Source organism: Bufo bufo, chromosome 3, assembly GCF_905171765.1.
Source record: "Bufo bufo chromosome 3, aBufBuf1.1, whole genome shotgun sequence".
In the NCBI taxonomy this organism is placed as follows: Eukaryota; Metazoa; Chordata; class Amphibia; order Anura; family Bufonidae; genus Bufo; species Bufo bufo.
This window is the reverse complement of record NC_053391.1, coordinates 568,419,623-568,437,781: the sequence shown is the minus strand read 5'-3', so window position 1 is coordinate 568,437,781 and position 18,159 is coordinate 568,419,623. Positions and strand designations below refer to the sequence as shown.

Genomic DNA, 18,159 nt, shown 5'->3' with positions numbered 1-18,159 from the left:
TATCCTATAAAATAATCATTTATGAAGGTAGCTATAATTTTGTATTTCTTTTCCCTTTATTGCTGCTATCTTCTGTAATGGGCTGTCCATGCAGCTCTTTCTTATTTTCTTTCTGTTAGGCCCCTTTCACACGGGCGAGTTTTCCGCGCGTGTGCAATGCGTGAGTTCAACGCATTGCACCCGCACTGAATCCGGACCCATTCATTTCTATAGGGCTGTGCACATGAGCGGTGATTTTCACGCATCACTTGTGCGTTGTGTGAAAATCGCAGCAAGCTCTATTTTGTGCATTTTCACGCAACGCAGGCCCCATAGAAGTGAATGGTGCTGCGTGAAAATCGCAAGCATCCGCAATCAAGTGCGTATGAGGTGCGATTTTCGCGTACGGTTGCTAGGAGACGATCGGGATGGGGACCCGATCATTATTATTTTCCCTTATAACATGGTTATAAGGGAAAATAATAGCATTCTGAATACAGAATGCTAAGTAAAATAGGGCTGGAGGGGTTAAAAAAATATAAAAAAATAATTTAACTCACTTGAATCCACTTGTTCGCGCAGCCGGCATCTCTTCTGTCTTCATCTGTGAGGAAAAGGACCTTTGATGACGTCACTACGTTCATCACATGGTCCATCACACGATCCATCGGACCATGTGATGAACGCAGTGACGTCATCAAAGGTCTTATTCCTCAAACAAGAAGACAGAAGAGATGCCGGCTGCGCGAACAAGTGGATTAAGGTGAGTTAAATTTTTTTATATTTTTTTTTAACCCCTCCAGACCTAGAATGCTATTATTTTCCCTTATAACCCTGTTATAAGGGAAAATAATACAATCTACACAACCTTGAACCCAAACCTGAACTTCTGTGAAGAAGTTCGGGTCTGGGTACCACAGTCAGTTTTTTATCACGCGCGTGCAAAACACATTGCACCCGCGCGATAAAAACTGAACAACGGAACGCAATCGCAGTCAAAACTAACTGCAATTGGGTACCTACTAGCGCGGGTTTGCCGCAACGCATCCGGACCTTATCCGGACACGCTCGTGTGAAAGAGGCCTTAGGGTGGGTTCACATCACATTTTTCCCATTCGTTTAACGTATCCATAAAACGTATACGTTAAATGGATGCCTCAGACTGATGCCATACAGTGGTATCCATTCACCATAGAGTTACATTGTTACCGGCCTCTGCAGGATACAAGAACGTGGTGTGCTGCGTTTTTGTATCCTTTGTTTGGATGTGTCAAAGGAGCAACAGGGGTAGTAATAGGGGAGTGTATGTAACTAGCTGGGCATTGAAGTAGTGCATTATGGGTTTGGTTGGATACAACAGGAAGTGCTACATACAGGATGGAAAAAACCAGAGGGATTGGTTTATATGGTGAAAACAGGTCAGGAGAGTCCAAACAGAACAAAATGCATTGGAAAGGTGTACATGAGGTAAGCAACTACATGAGCATATGCAGCAACCATGGGTGAGACATCGGCCAGGGGGTCCCTTTAAGATGTTATAAAAGTTAAAAGTTTGTTGTGACGCCAGTTGCCTTTCAGCAACGAGGGACTGGGTGCCCCTAAGTAGATGGTGTTGGTGGTACCTAGGTGTAGGAATACCAGAGTGGTGGTGTAAGGGTAGCCTATAATGTCCCTTTAGGTGTTGTGGCTGGGCACATGTCACAGTGCTCCTACCTGGATATCTTGGAATCCCAGGCCTTGTTGTCCGCAGTAGTGCAAATTATATGAATAGTTGAGGGGTTTGTAGAATGAATTGTGTCCAGACTAGTGTTGGTCGAGCACCAAAGTGCTCGTGTGCTCTAATGCTCGAGTAGAACACTTCCCGATGCTTGGGTGCTCTACAGAACACCCGAGCACTATGGAAGTCAATAGGAGAACCCGAGAATTAAACCAGGCACCCCCTGCTCTGAAGAGGGGAGGGTGTCGGGACTCTAGTTCGGCTTAGGAGTCCCTGCTCTGACTCCATATATAGCTATGTCCATATATGGAGTCAGTGCTTGGGGACACCCCAGTGTATTTAAATCTAATTTAGCCTCTATTTCTGAAAAGTTTCTGGCGGGATTCGAACCACTACACTATAGAGCTGCATGGCCAGTTACTTAAAAAAATAATAATAATATGAGACTTCTGCTGTAAAGGAATACTTACTAGTAGTAAGTATTCCTATACAGCAGAAGTATTTTTTTTTCTTTTGGTAACTGGCCATGCAGCTCTATAGTGTAGTGGTTAACATTCTGGGCAGTAATGTAGAAGGTTGTTCGAATCCCGTCAAAAACTTTTCAGAAATATATACGTATATTACATATATATTATTATATATTTATAATATATTATAATATATTATGGCTAAAACATAAGTAGTAGTTTCCCACATAGTATGCATATATATCAGAAGTATGATTTTACATACAGTACAGACCAAAAGTTTGGACACACCTTCTCATTCAAAGAGTTTTCTTTATTTTCATGACTATGAAGGCATCAAAACTATGAATTAACATAGAAACATAGAAACATAGAATGTGTCGGCAGATAAGAACCATTTGGCCCATCTAGTCTGCCCAATATACTGAGTACTATGGATAGCCCCTGGCCCTATCTTATATGAAGGATGGCCTTATTCCTAACCCATGCATGCTTAAACTCCTTCACTGTATTTGCAGCTACCACTTCTGCAGGAAGGCTATTCCATGCATCCACTACTCTCTCAGTAAAATAATACTTCCTGATATTACTTTTAAACCTTTGCCCCTCTAATTTAAAACTATGTCCTCTTGTAGCAGTTTTTCTTCTTTTAAATATTCTCTCCTCTTTTACCTTGTTGATTCCCTTTATGTATTTAAAAGTTTCTATCATATCCCCTCTGTCTCGTCTTTCTTCCAAGCTATACATGTTAAGGTCCTTTAATCTTTCATGGTAAGTTTTATCCTGCAATCCATGTACCAGTTTAGTAGCTCTTCTCTGAACTCTCTCCAAAGTATCAATATCCTTCTGGAGATATGGTCTCCAGTACTGAGCACAATACTCTGTAGAGCGGCATGAGCACCTCCCTCTTTCTACTAGTAATGCCTCTCCCTATACACCCAAGCATTCTACTAGCATTTCCTGCTGCTCTATGACATTGTCTGCCTACCTTTAAGTCTTCTGAAATAATGACCCCTAAATCCCTTTCCTCAGATACTGAGGTTAGGACTGTATCACTGATTTTATATTCTGCTCTTGGGTTTTTACGCCCCAGGTGCATTATTTTGCACTTATCCACATTAAATTTTAGTTGCCAGATTTTTGACCATTCCTCTAGTTTTCCTAAATCCTTTTCCATTTGGTGTATCCCTCCAGGAACATCAACCCTGTTACAAATCTTTGTGTCATCAGCAAAAAGACACACCTTACCATCGAGGCCTTCTGCAATTTCGCTGATAAAGATATTAAACAATATGGGTCCCAGAACAGATCCCTGAGGTACCCCACTGGTAACAAGACCTTGGTCTGAATATACTCCATTGACTACAACCCTCTGTTGCCTGTCCCTCAGCCACTGCCTAATCCATTCAAAAATATGGGAGTCCAAGCCCAAAGACTGCAATTTATTGATAAGCCTTCTGTGTGGGACAGTATCAAAAGCCTTACTGAAGTCTAGATAAGCGATGTCTACTGCACCTCCGCCATCTATTGTTTTAGTCACCCAATCAAAAAAATCAATAAGATTAGTTTGACATGATCTCCCTGAAGTAAACCCATGCTGTTTTTCATCTTTCAATCCATGGGATTTTAGATGTTCCACAATCCTCTCCTTAAGTATGGTTTCCATTAATTTCCCCACTATTGATGTCAGGCTTAATGGCCTATAGTTGCCCGATTCCTCCCTACTACCTTTCTTGTGAATCGGCACAACATTTGCTAATTTCCAATCTTCTGGGACGACTCCTGTTGCCAGTGATTGGTTAAATAAATCTGTTAATGGTTTTGCTAGTTCACCGCTGAGCTCTTTTAATAGCTTTGGGTGTATCCCATCAGGTCCCTGTGACTTATTTGTATTGATTTTAGACAGCTGACTTAGAACCTCTTCCTCTGTAAAGACACATGCATCAAAAGATTCATTAGTCTTCTTTCCTAACTGAGGTCCTTTTCCTTCGTAAAGACTGAACAGAAGTATTCATTGAGGCAGTCAGCTAGTTCTTTATCTTCTTCCATATACCTTCCTTCTTTTGTTTTTAATTTTGTAATTCCTTGTTTTAGTTTCCTTTTTTCATTTATGTATCTGAAGAATGCCTTATCGCCTTTTTTCCCTGACTGAGCTAATTTCTCTTCTGCTTGTGCTTTAGAAGCTCTTATAACTTGTTTGGCCTCTCTCTGCCTAATCTTGTAAATTAGCCTGTCATCCTCGTTTTGTTTTTTTTTATAATTCCTAAATGCTATCTTTTTGTTTTTAATGATTTTGGCCACTTCTGCTGAGTACCACATTGGTCTTTTCCTTTTTTTGCTTTTTACTGACAAGCCTAATGCAATTTTCTGTTGCCTTCAATAGTGCCTCTTTTAAGTAGTCCCATTTCTCCTGGACTCCAATGAAACTGTTCCAATCTGATAGGGACTCGTATACCACTAATCTAATTTTAGAAAAGTCAGTTTTTCTAAAATTTAAAACTTTTGTTTTTGTGTGGTGTGACTCAGTCACTGTGGTATTACTCAGTCACTGTGGTGTGACTCAGTCACATGTGGAATTATATACATAACAAACAAGTGTGAAACAACTGAAAATATGTCATATTCTAGGTCCTTCAAAGTAGCCACCTTTTGCTTTGATTACTGCTTTGCACACTCTTGACATTCTCTTGATGAGCTTCAAGAGGTAGTCCCCTGAAATGGTTTTCACTTCACAGGTGTGCCCTGTCAGGTTTAATAAGTAGGATTTCTTGCCTTATAAATGGGGTTGGGACCATCAGTTGCGTTGAGGAGAAGTCAGGTGGATACACAGCTGATAGTCCTACTGAATAGACTGTTAGAATTTGTATTATGGCAAGAAAAAAGCAGCTAAGTAAAGAAAAACGAGTGGCCATCATTACTTTAAGAAATGAAGGTCAGTCAGTCAGCCGAAAAATTGGGAAAACTTTGAAAGTAAGGGCTATTTGACCATGAAGGAGAGTGATGGGGTGCTGCGCCAGATGACCTGGCCTCCACAGTCACCGGACCTGAACCCAATCGAGATGGTTTGGGGTGAGCTGGACCGCAGAGTGAAGGCAAAAGGGCCAACAAGTGCTAAGCATCTCTGGGAACTCCTTCAAGACTGTTGGAAGACCATTTCAGGGGACTACTTCTTGAAGCTCATCAAGAGAATGCCAAGAGTGTGCAAAGCAGTACTCAAAGCAAAAGGTGGCTACTTTGAAGAACCTAGAATATGACATATTTTCAGTTGTTTCACACTTGTTTGTTATGTACATAATTCCACATGTGCTAATTCATAGTTTTGATGCCTTCATAGTCATGAAAATAAAGAAAACTCTTTGAATAAGAAGATGTGTCCAAACTTTTGGTCTGTACTGTATATATATATATATATATATATATATATATATATAATTTATTTTTTGTAATTGCACATTTTTTACAATTACTAAAAAATGTTTTAAATATATAAATTTAATTTAGCCTCTATTTCTGAAAAGTTTCTAACGGGATTTGAATTCACATCCTTCTACATTACAGCCCAGAATGTTAACCACTACACTACAGAGCTGCATGGCCAGTTACAAAAAATTTTAAAAAAAATATGAGACTTTTTATGTATAGCAATTTTTACTACTAGTAAGTATTCCTATACAGCAGAAGTCTCATATTATTTCTTTTTTTTTTTTAAAGTAATTGGCCATGAAGCTCTATAGTGTAGTGGCTAACATTCTTAGCTGTAATGTAGAAGGTTGTGAGATTGAATCCCGCCAGAAACTTTTCAGAAATAGAAGCTAAATTAGATTTAAATACAGTGACTCGAGCATCGCGTTCAAGCACACGCGATATTCGGCTGAGCATAGCAATGCTCGAGCCGAACTGGTGTTCGGCCGAGCATGCTCGCCCACCACTAGTCCAAACTTTTAATAAAGTTGAAACAGCTTCACTTGAAAAAACTTGCATCAGGGAACAATCTTCCAACTTTATCTTGATCACCAGCAGCCTTTGGTTTTAAATCTGGCAGGCAAACACATTCGGCCCTACTACATTTGTCACTTTCTCTAGCTCTGCTGTGCTAACTATATTAAATAGAAACATTTTCTTTCTGCTGAACTTAGCTTTTTGTAGTCTGACTCTGTCTTTATCTTTATTTATATCTTTCTCTTTATCTTGATCCAGGGAACCTTCTCTTCCTGGCTTCTGAGGTTTTTAACTTTTATTCTCTCTTGTTCCAGCAGAGCTGATGGTGCTCCACTGGCCTTGGCGAGGCCCGTCCAACAGGGACGAGGGGCCTGCTGCCTTCCTCTTACAGGGGGTACTCTCAACTGACCCTCACTAACTACACTCCTCTCTCTCTAGAGAGGGCTAGAATGGACAGAAGTTTCCATTCTAGGGAAACTAGCTGTGCCATTGTTGCCGCCATCTGCTGGTAGACCAGGTACATTACACGTAAACAGTTACCAACTCAGAAATATAGATTCACATTATGCAGGATCTGCCAATAAATACACAGAATGACACAGGATCCACCATAGAAGATAGTAGGGGGGGGGGGGCGTAAAAAGGTGGTAATGCCACTCTGGGACATTAAACATATCTGTTAAAAACTATAGTAATCCTGGAAAACTGCTTTAGGGACTATTTTCTTGTCATTGTAGATACATATATCACGATAATAGGACTGACACCTCTAGATTAGTGATGCCAATAAATCAGTTAAAGGCTATGGACGCCTTTGAATACATTTTTACAAACAAAACAGATTTGCAATTGGTTATTATTAATAACGTCCTATCATTTGGCTTGTACATCTTGCCTGTAACAGTACAATGCAGCCTACTCGATCCTCTTCTGTGCTAAATCTTTCACACTCTATTACAGTTGTGTGTTAAGCCTCATTCTCATCTATCCTGAGTCTAATCTAAGCCCTTGTATATGGATGTCATGGTTCTCTAAGGGTTCTGGTGACTGCTATCTTTCTTAGGAATTACCTACCAACCATCCACAGGGCAACCAGTCCTCAATAAAATGATGAACTTTCTTATGGACTGTTATGCTCTTGACATGATACGTTGTCTCTGGCTCAGACTCACGATGCTCTCTATCACTGTCTCACATGTAAAAGTTATGCTTTATATGAAAAGTCTTTTTTCTCTGTAATACATTATATTGATACTTTTCTAACCCTATAAATACTACTGTGATTTGTTGTCTATCACTGTCTCACATGGCAGCAAATCAGTCCCCAAACATCCTCAGGCTCCAGTCACTCCCTGCTTCTATATACGTTGTGTAGGACCGCTCTGCTTCTCAATTTTCAGGAAGGATTCCTCCTATGTTCAGGTCATAGGTATGTTGCAGAGCCAGGAAAAGGAACATCAATCTTCACACGAGACAGTGTCCCTCTGTTACTCTGTGAAGTATCAGAAAGGCGCATAGATAGTGAAGCACCATCGACAGAGTCGCATATAAAGGGTTTTATTTATACTCACAAACGTGATAAAGTTAAAAGCTTATCAACAATAGAATCACCCTCGTATTCCTGCCCGAACCGGGTTTCGCTTACGCTTCGTCAGGGGCGAATACTCCACCTTCTTTAGGGGCTGTCTTTTTAGATCTTCAAAACCATATCCCCATCTCCCCCCATCCAGTATCCATATAAAAACAATTTCTCTAAAAATAATTCATTTCATATTTATAAATTCACACTCAATACGCATAATTTATCCATCAAAGTTCTAAAAAGTGAAAAATTTATTGTTATCTCGTTCAAAGCTACAAACTCCCATTTACCACTACTCCGATCACATGTTCACTCTGACCAGTAGAAAATTACATCTTTTATTCACAAGAGTTAGATATCCCTCCCTCTCTTGTTCACTCACGGAGATCTGTTTGCATGCTATACTCCAGAGACCAGGGACCGCACCCGCCTCACCTACAAGCTAATCCTCTCAACATTAAATAACGCACCAAATACTTTCTATCCACTGGGTGCTGTTCACATGATAGGTACAACAAAAACTGCACCTGCACTTTCCCCACTCTCACATTTTAAGGGGTCGCAACTTAAAGCCAGTAAAGATTTGTAGCAGTTCAATCACATCAAACAGGGCTTTAGATCAAACTCCACATTTAGTCCCTGTGGCTATAATGTCTCTAATTTATAGATCTATTCCACCTCACAGCGATTGATTTTCGCAATGGGATCTCCTCCACGCCAGTGGGATTTAACTAAATTAATTCCGGTGAACTTCAGTCCACTCAGATTTTTTTGATGGACTTTTTTAAAATGCAAAGAAACGCTATGTGTCTCCAAGCCCTTTTTAATGTTGCGGATATGCTCCTGAATTCTTGTTTTTAATTTTCTCGTAGTTCTCCCCACATATTGGAGGCCACAAGGGCACACCAATAGATAGACCACCCCTGTACATTCACACGTAATTTCCCCCTTTATTTTAAAATCCAATCTTTTTTATTTGAGTGAATTGCTTGTACACTTCTGATTCTATTTCCTTTGACCCTGTTTTTACACGGGAGGCAAAAGCCGCACCATGTGAATTTGTTCCCTTTCCTTTTAACGTTTTCGGTTGGAATAAAACTATGCACCAGATGCTGGCGCAGGTTTTAGGCTTTTTTATATATGATCTCTAGTTGATCCAGAATAACCTCTCCCAAAATTGGGTCATTTTTTAAAACCACCCAATTTTTCATAATGGCCTTTTTTCATAAAACCCGCACTCATATTATATTGGTAAGAAAGGTGAAACATATATCCTTTACTTTTTGTTCGCCTTTTTTTCCCCCCAATCTTCCACTTTCCTCTTATTTTTACAACAGATGGTCAAATCCCTTTTCTAGATATACTTTTTCTACAAACCGCTCATGAATGACCTGACTTTGTATTTTATGGTCACTGATGTCCGTACAATTGCGATAAAGTCTCTTGAATTGTTCTTTTTATTATATTTTTTAGCCAGGGGCCATAATGGCAACTGGTAGTTGCAATATATGCGTTTACATCGGTCTCTTTAACCACTTAAGGACCACAGGTTTATACCCCCCTAAAGACCAGGCCCTTTTTTACAAATCGGCACTCCACAACTTTAGCGGTTTATTGCTCGGTCATGCAACTTACCACCCAAATGAATTTTAACCTCCTTTTCTTCTCACTAATAGAGCTTTCATTTGGTGGTATTTCATTGCTGCTGACATTTTACTTTTTTGTTATTAATCGAAATTTAACGATTTTTTTGCAAAATGACATTTTTCACTTTCAGTTGTAAAATTTTGCAAAAAAAACGACATCCATATATAAATTTTGCTCTAAATTTATTGTTCTACATGTCTTTGATAAAAAAAAAATGTTTGGGTAAAAAAAAAATGGTTTGGGTAAAAGTTATAGCGTTTACAAACTATGGTACAAAATGTGAATTTCCGCTTTTTTGAAGCAGCTCTGACTTTCTGAGCACCTGTCATGTTTCCTGAGGTTCTACAATGCCCAGACAGTACAAACACCCCACAAATGACCCCATTTCGGAAAGTAGACACCCTAAGGTATTCGCTGATGGGCATAGTGAGTTCATAGAACTTTTTACTTTTTTGTCACAAGTTAGCGGAAAATGATGATTTTTTTTTTTTCAAATGCCAACTTTGTATAAAAAAATGGGAAAAGTTGTCTTTTGCCAAGATATTTCTCTCACCCAGCATGGGTATATGTAAAATGACACCCCAAAACACATTCCCCAACTTCTCCTGAATACGGAGATACCACATGTGTGACACTTTTTTGCAGCCTAGGTGGGCAAAGGGGCCCATATTCCAAAGAGCACCTTTCGGATTTCACTGGTCATTTTTTACAGAATTTGATTTCAAACTCCTTACCACACATTTGGCCCCTAGAATACCAGGGCAGTATAACTACCCCACAAGTGACCCCATTTTGGAAAGAAGACACCCCAAGGTATTCGCTGATGGGCATAGTGAGTTCATGGAAGTTTTTATTTTTTTGTCACAAGTTAGTGGAATATGAGACTTTGTAAGAAAAAAAAAAAAATCATCATTTTCCACTAACTTGTGACAAAAATATAAAATTCTAGGAACTCGCCATGCCCCTCATGGAATACCTTGGGGTGTCTCCTTTCCAAAATGGGGTCACTTGTGGGGTAGTTATACTGCCCTGGCATTTTCCAGGGGCCCTAAAGTGTGGTAAGTAGGTAAATGACCTGTGAAATCCGAAAGGTGCTCTTTGGAATATGGGCCCCTTTGCCCACCTAGGCTGCAAAAAAGTGTCACACATGTGGTATCGCCGTATTCAGGAGAAGTTGGGGAATGTGTTTTGGGTGTCATTTTACATATACCCATGCTGGGTGAGAGAAATATCTTGGCAAAAGACAACTTTTCCCATTTTTTTATACAAAGTTGGCATTTGACCAAGATATTTATCTCACCCAGCATGGGTATATGTAAAATGACACCCCAAAACACATTCCCCAACTTCTCCTGAGTACGGCGATACCAGATGTGTGACACTTTTTTTGCAGCCTAGATGCGCAAAGGTGCCCAAATTCCTTTTAGGAGGGCATTTTTAGACATTTAGATACCAGACTTCTTCTCACGCTTTGGGGCCCCTAGAATGCCAGGGCAGTATAAATACCCCACATGTGACCCCATTTTGGAAAGAAGACACCCCAAGGTATTCAATGAGGGGCATGGCGAGTTCATCGAATTTTTTTTTTTTGGCACAAGTTAGCGGAAATTGATATTTTTTATTTTTTTCTCACAAAGTCTCCCTTTCCGCTAACTTGGGACAAAAATTTCAATCTTTCATGGACTCAATATGCCCCTCACGGAATACCTGGGGGTGTCTTCTTTCCGAAATGGGGTCACATGTGGGGTATTTATACTGCCCTGGCATTCTAGGGGCCCTAAAGCGTGAGAAGAAGTCTGGAATATAAATGTCTAAAAAATTTTACGCATTTGGATTCCGTGAGGGGTATGGTGAGTTCATGTGAGATTTTATTTTTTGACACAAGTTAGTGGAATATGAGACTTTGTAAGAAAAAATAAATAATTTCCGCTAACTTGGGCCAAAAAAATGTCTGAATGGAGCCTTACAGAGGGGTGATCAATGACAGGGGGGTGATCAATGACAGGGGGGTGATCAATGACAGGGGGGGTGATCAATGACAGGGGGGGGTGATCAATGACAGGGGGGGTGATCAATGACAGGGGGGTGATCAGAGAGTCTATATGGGGTGATCACCCCCTGTCATTGATCACCCCCCTATAAGGCTCCATTCAGATGTCCGTATGTGTTTTGCGGATCCGATCCATGTATCCGTGGATCCGTAAAAATCATACGGACATCTGAATGCAGCCTGACAGGGGGGGGGTGATCAATGACAGGGGCGGTGATCAATGACAGGGGGGTGATCAGGGAGTCTATATGGGGTGATCACCCCCCCTGGAAGGCTCCAGGGAGACGCCTGTATGTGTTTTGCGGATCCGATCCATCTATCAGTGGATCCGTAAAAATCATGCGGACGTCTGAATGGAGCTTTACAGGGGTGTGATCAATGACAGGGGGGTGATGAGGGAGTCTATATGAGGTGATCACCACAGTCATTGATCACGCCCCTGTAAGGCTCCATTCAGACGTCCGTATGCGTTTTGCGGATCCGATCCATCTATCAGTGGATCTGTAAAAATCATGCGGACGTCTGAATGGAGCTTTACAGGGGGGTGATCAATGACAGGGGGGTAATCAATGACAGGGGGGTGATCAGGGAGTCTATATGGGGTGATCACGCCCCTGTAAGGCTCCATTCAGACGTCCGTGTGCGTTTTGCGGATCCGATCCATCTATCAGTGGATCCGTAAAAATCATGCGGACGTCTGAATGGAGCTTTACAGGGGTGTGATCAATGACAGGGGGGTGATGAGGGAGTCTATATGGGGTGATCACCACAGTCATTGATCACGCCCCTGTAAGGCTCCATTCAGACGTCCGTGTGCGTTTTGCGGATCCGATCCATCTATCAGTGGATCCGTAAAAATCATGCGGACATCTGAATGGAGCTTTACAGGGGTGTGATCAATGACAGGGGGGTAATCAATGACAGGGGGGTGATCAGGGAGCCTATATGGGGTGATCACCACAGTCATTGATCACGCCCCTGTAAGGCTCCATTCAGACGTCCGTGTGCGTTTTGCGGATCCGATCCATCTATCAGTGATCCGTAAAAATCATGCGGACGTCTGAATGGAGGTTTACAGGGGGGTGATCAATGACAGGGGGGTAATCAATGACAGGGGGGTGATCAGGGAGTCTATATGGGGTGATCACCACAGTCATTGATCACGCCCCTGTAAGGCTCCATTCAGACGTCCGTGTGCGTTTTGCGGATCCGATCCATCTATCAGTGGATCCGTAAAAATCATGCGGACGTCTAAATGGAGCTTTACAGGGGGGTGATGAATGACAGGGGGGTGATGAGGGAGTCTATATGGGGTGATCACCACAGTCATTGATCACGCCCCTGTAAGGCTCCATTCAGACGTCCGGATGCGTTTTGCGGATCCGATCCATCTATCAGTGGATCCGTAAAAATCATGCAGACGTCTGAATGAAGCCTTACAGGGGCGTGATCAATGACTGGGGGGTAATCAATGACAGGGGGGTGATCAGGGAGTCTATATGGGGTGATCAGGGGTGATCAGGGGCTAATAAGGGGTTAATAAGTGACGGGGGGTGTAGTGTAGTGGTGCTTGGTGCAACATATTACTGAGCTACCTGTGTCCTCTGGTGGTCGATCCAAACAAAGGGGACCACCAGAGGACCAGGTAGCAGGTATATTAGACGCTGTAATCATAACAGCGTCTAATATACCTGTTAGGGGTTAAAAAAATCACATCTCCAGCCTGCCAGCGAACGATCGCCGCTGGCAGGCTGGAGATCAACTCTCTTACCTTCCGTTCCTGTGAGCGCGCGCGCCTGTGTGCGCGCGTTCACAGGAAATCTCGGCTCACGCGAGATGACGCCAATCGGCGTTAGTGTGACCTGGGAGCGCCGCAGAGATGACGCCTTTCGGCGTTAGTGTGACGGTAAGTGGTTAAAGAAGGTTTTTGTTTTAAAGAGATTGTCATCAATAAAAATATATAATCACAGGGTACCACCTGCCTTAAAACATAGCCTTTATTATATAATACGTATAAAAAAAAAAAAATCCCATAATAACAAACACACAAAGAAAAGAAAAACAAAAATCAACACTTTATAGATGGACATGCGGTTGGTGCTCTGAAGAGATTATTCCCGTTTCTCAATGAGATCCCTAAAGAACACTTGATTATAGGCAGGATGATAACTTCTTGACTAGGCCTGTCCCTAGGTATGGCCCTAGGATATTTATTCCTGCATAAAAAATGGAATAGCCGCCCCGATAAGGCCGATCCCGTGTTCAGGAACCTCCTGTGTCGCCCTAGTTTGCCCCTGTTCGATGATAATTGGGCTGAGTCTAATCGCGGCCTCCTAGGTGATGACCTGATCTAAGTACAGAAAATAATAAAGATATATTCACAGATTGTTGCACCATATAAATACGTGCTAGGTCCAATATGTCGTAAGAGTAAGAAAAAAGAGATGTTCTATGATACACATTCTAGGCGGCTGCTTAGCGCACACAATGGTGCATTCTTACAGCACAGCCGTTCATAACAATGCCAAATGCACTATTGGTATAGATATATAGTCCCTACGCGTTTCGCCCATACCAATGACCTGGGCTCATCAGGGGATATACAGTTCAATAACCTAACAGGCATCAATATTAACATGAATAGGACACAATCTTCCTCATCATGGATGACACTAAAATGAGATTGTCACCAGTGTCAGGCTGTCAATCATTGCAGCCAACACTCTTGGATAATACAGTCAGAAAAAACAACAATAGACAGGGTCACAACCCTATACAGATTTAGGGGATAGATATACTCCCTTTATGGACACAGAAATATACACACTGCACCATATCCATTTATATACTGATAAAGTGCCTGCCGGTCATATACAGCAGTGGTCACACTAGTTTGTTCATATGCACTATAACATGGTTAGTAATTATGGTACTTGCGTGCCCAGGGTGACTACATGGGGGTGGTTGCATGCGTCCATGTAATGATGCCGCAGCCCACCATCTTCCGGCTTGGCCAGTGGTGGTCTATAAGGAGATATAATAAAGAGTATATATCTTAGCCATCGCATCTACCTGTATTGCTAACCTTACTCGCTCAGGTGGTTTGTGCTTCCCAGAACGTACCAGCGCCGGTGCCCCAGTGGATCCAATGTGAGGTCCCCGGCTGCTGGCTTGTTCTGGTTTAAATAGCCCGCCCAGCTAGAGTTGGGGGCGGAGCCCATATGCCGCTCGTTCCTCACTGGGCCCGAGCATAGGGAGGAGTGTTCCACCACCTCTTCCCCCATTACGTCATCGCGTTGCCTATTGACTGCGCACCAACGTGTCGCCATCATTGATCACATGACGGCGAATGCGTACAGAGAGGAGTATCCCGATACCTCCTCCCTTGTTTCGTCATCGCGCCGCCCAGTAGCGTATCACCGTATCCTTAATCCGTGCCGCTGATCACGTGAGGGCATCTGGTCACACCTACCTCCCGTGTCACAGCCAAGCCTCCATCCAAGAGGCACCTTACAGACAGGTATATTAGTAATCATTACACTGCCCGTTATTTAGAGGGCGATGGCACCATCTTCAGAACCACCTGATCGCATCCAAATTATGCAAATATCTGCCAGTCAATATGAGTATATCTATTTAAATGACTCCTAGTTTCACAAGGTGGACAGATGTAAATAAAGCAGTGATCCTAGAGCCCTAAGAGAGGTCACATGATTGCATCAGTCTTAGTCTACATCTCAGCCGGGTGGTAGCAAGATGATTAGGTAGATCCCCTCTTTATATGTGCCCCCCCCCCCCCCCCCTTAGGCAGACAACCCTATAGTCTATACTGGATAGGGGCATTTTAATCCCCATGTCTATGTCTGACCGTACAGTTTTATATTAAACGTCCTACACATTTCTATCAATCACGTGTATATGTTTCTTTTTAGTTTTTTATGCTATATTAATTTATTTTCTTAATTTTGTTTTATTTATTTTAACGTTCAACTTTTTCCTTATAAGAGAAGGTGGAATAGCAGGGTATTGGAGATGGCTACATACCCTCCCCTCATTTCAATCAACCCTCTGCTTTAATATACCCCTACTCTTATATCGATAATCCATGGCAGACTATAAAAAGCAAGAGAAGTCAATGTTCTCATTCAGTCCCAATGGTGACATTGTATTTAACCTATGAATCCATCTGGACTCCTTTTGTTTCAAGATGGTATCTAAGTCACCTCCTCTGATAGAGTATTTGATTGTCTCTATCATAGAGAAACGTAATATATTTGGGTCTACTCCATGTTGGAGTACAACATGTCTGGACAGCGGTTTGTCGCGTTTATGGCGGACATCTCCGACGTGATCCAGTATTCTCTTTTTGAAGGCCCTGCATGTTTTACCAACATAGCTCTGCCCACAACCACATTGTACCTTATACACCAGGCCTGCCGTATTGCAATTCGCGAATGAGCGAGCCGTGTATGTGTAATCCTGGTTACTGTTGGAAAAGGTGCTGCCCACCTCAATTAAAGAGCAGACCTTGCATCTTCCACATTTGTGGGTCCCAACCCTTCTGTCCATGAGCCAAGTATTTTGTACAGGAGGTGCTTCAAAGTGACTGTGCACAAGCTGGTCCCCAATGCTCCGGCCCCGTCTGAAAGTAATTGATGGACGTTCAGGGAGGAGGTCAGTAAGATCCGGGTCCGATTTTAGTAGTGACCAGTAGTGTCCTATTATTTTCCGAATCTGCTGGGACTCCGTATCATATGTTCCTATGATCCTGATGACTTCCTTCGACCCCCTCTGTTTCCCGTCAGAGTGGATAAGTGTGGATCTATCCACAGACTCTGCTTGATTCCACGCGTCATACAGGCATGCATCTGAGTAGCCCCTCTGTTTAAAGCGATGGAATAAAATGGAGGCCTGATTCCTAAATTCCGTCTGGTCTGAACAGTTTCTGCGTATTCGCAGAAACTGTCCCTTAGGGATACCCCGTTTCAGTGGTTTGGGGTGAAAGCTCTCCCATCTGAGCAGACTATTAGTTGATGCCTGCTTACGATACAGTGTTGTCATTAGGGTACCATTTACACTTCTGCTGATCTGCACATCCAGGAAGGTTATACTCTGATGCTGTAGTTCATACGTAAAGAACAAGCCAATATGATTTTTGTTTAAATCCTGCATAATACCTTTAAAATCATCTGACGAGCCTGACCAGAACAGCAAAATGTCGTCGATGAATCTCGACCAAAACATTATATGTCTGGTCCACTTCTGCATGTCCTCGGTGAAGACAACTGTGTCCTCCCACCAGCCCAGGAGCAAATTTTCATAAGTTGGGGCACATGGGCTCTCCATCGCTGTGCCCCTGAGCTGGTGGTAGAAGCGGTTATTAAATACAAAATAGTTGTGATTTAACGCAAATTCTAGCAACCGGATCACAAATTGATTATGATGCTTAAGATCAATGGATCGGGAGTCTAAGAAATATTTAACAGCCGCCAGGCCTTTATTGTGGGGAATTGACGTATAGAGGGCCTCCACGTCAATGGAGGCCAACCATACCCCTGAGTCCACTGTTATGCCCTCAATGCGTTTCAAGAGGTCGGTTGTGTCACGCAAATAAGATGGTAATGACGTGACAAAGGGACATAATATCCTATCTATGTAGGTGCCCACATGTTCAGTGAGACTCCCTATCCCAGATACAATAGGTCGACCCTTGAGGGGGACAGTCCCTTTATGTATCTTTGGGAGGCAGTAGAACCTCGCCACCCTGGGATTTGATGGTCCAAGGTAGTCACGCTCCTGTCGATCAATCAGTCTGTCCTCAAGGGCCTCCTGTAGAATCTGGGATAGTCCTTGAGTATAACCTGGATTTGGGTCGCATTTCAGTAGCTCATAGCTGGATCGGTCAGAGAGGAGGGACAGGCACATATCACTATATTGCTGGTTCGACATCATTCACCACCACATTACCCCCTTTATCTGATGGTTTAAGGATTACGTTTTTATTTATACTAAGATTGAGTAGTGTTTCCATCTCCATAGGTGTGTAATTTTTGTTAGTTCTGTTTAAGGTCAGTACAATATTGCCTATGTCTCGAGTGACTGATTTCAGAAATAAGTCTATGTGAGCCTCTCCTAATCTCCTAGGAGGCATTTTGGTGCTCTTGTTTTTGAGGTTGGTAAACGGACCCTGGCCTTTAGGACGATCATTATCCTCAAGTAACTCCAATAAGGTGTCAAAGCCTGTCAGATCACTTGGTTCCAGCCCCAGCTCAGCGCTTCTTTTCTTGTCAGAAGCACAAAAGATCTTGCGCCATCTTAACTTCCTAACAAAAAGGTGGAGATCCTTTATCCACTCGAATGCCTTAAAGTGTCTGGTGGGTACAAAGGACAAACCCTTAGTTAATATCCCTTTTTCCCCATCTGATAACTCTACCTCGGACAGGTTGAGAATCACAGGTTGTGTTTCATATGTTTTCAGTATCTCTTGGCGGGTTGGGTCTGAGATTGGACTCGATCCCTCAATGTGTACGTATTTGGGGGAGGTTGGCCTAAAAAGGGACATTGACAGCAACTGATGATGAGGAGACATCAAATGAAGTTGCTCCATGCGGAGTTGATGTTGCTCCCTCTGTTTGCTCCAATCTGGCTACTGCCTCTGTTCTTTGAGCTAATGGGGGAGGGGCCTGTATGCCCCATGATGTCCCAGATTTTTGGTTCGTGAATTGATATCCCTTTGACTGAGGTCTGGAGTTATAATAATAATAATTCCTCCCTTTAC

General features: G+C 42.4%; 1 protein-coding gene across 2 annotated transcripts in view; it reads left to right on the top strand.

Annotated features, from left to right (window-relative positions):
• LOC120993695 (retinol dehydrogenase 7-like) overlaps positions 1 to 18,159 on the top strand; it is a 115,519-nt gene that overhangs the window by 50,565 nt on the left and 46,795 nt on the right. Inside the window, exon 4 of one of the 2 annotated variants that reach the window (XM_040422170.1) lies at positions 7,503 to 7,589. The exons of the other annotated variant lie outside the window; for it this stretch is intronic. Coding sequence (XP_040278104.1) covers positions 7,503 to 7,589 — 87 coding nt within the window. The remainder of the gene's footprint in view (positions 1 to 7,502; positions 7,590 to 18,159) is intronic. 2 annotated transcript variants of the gene reach the window in all.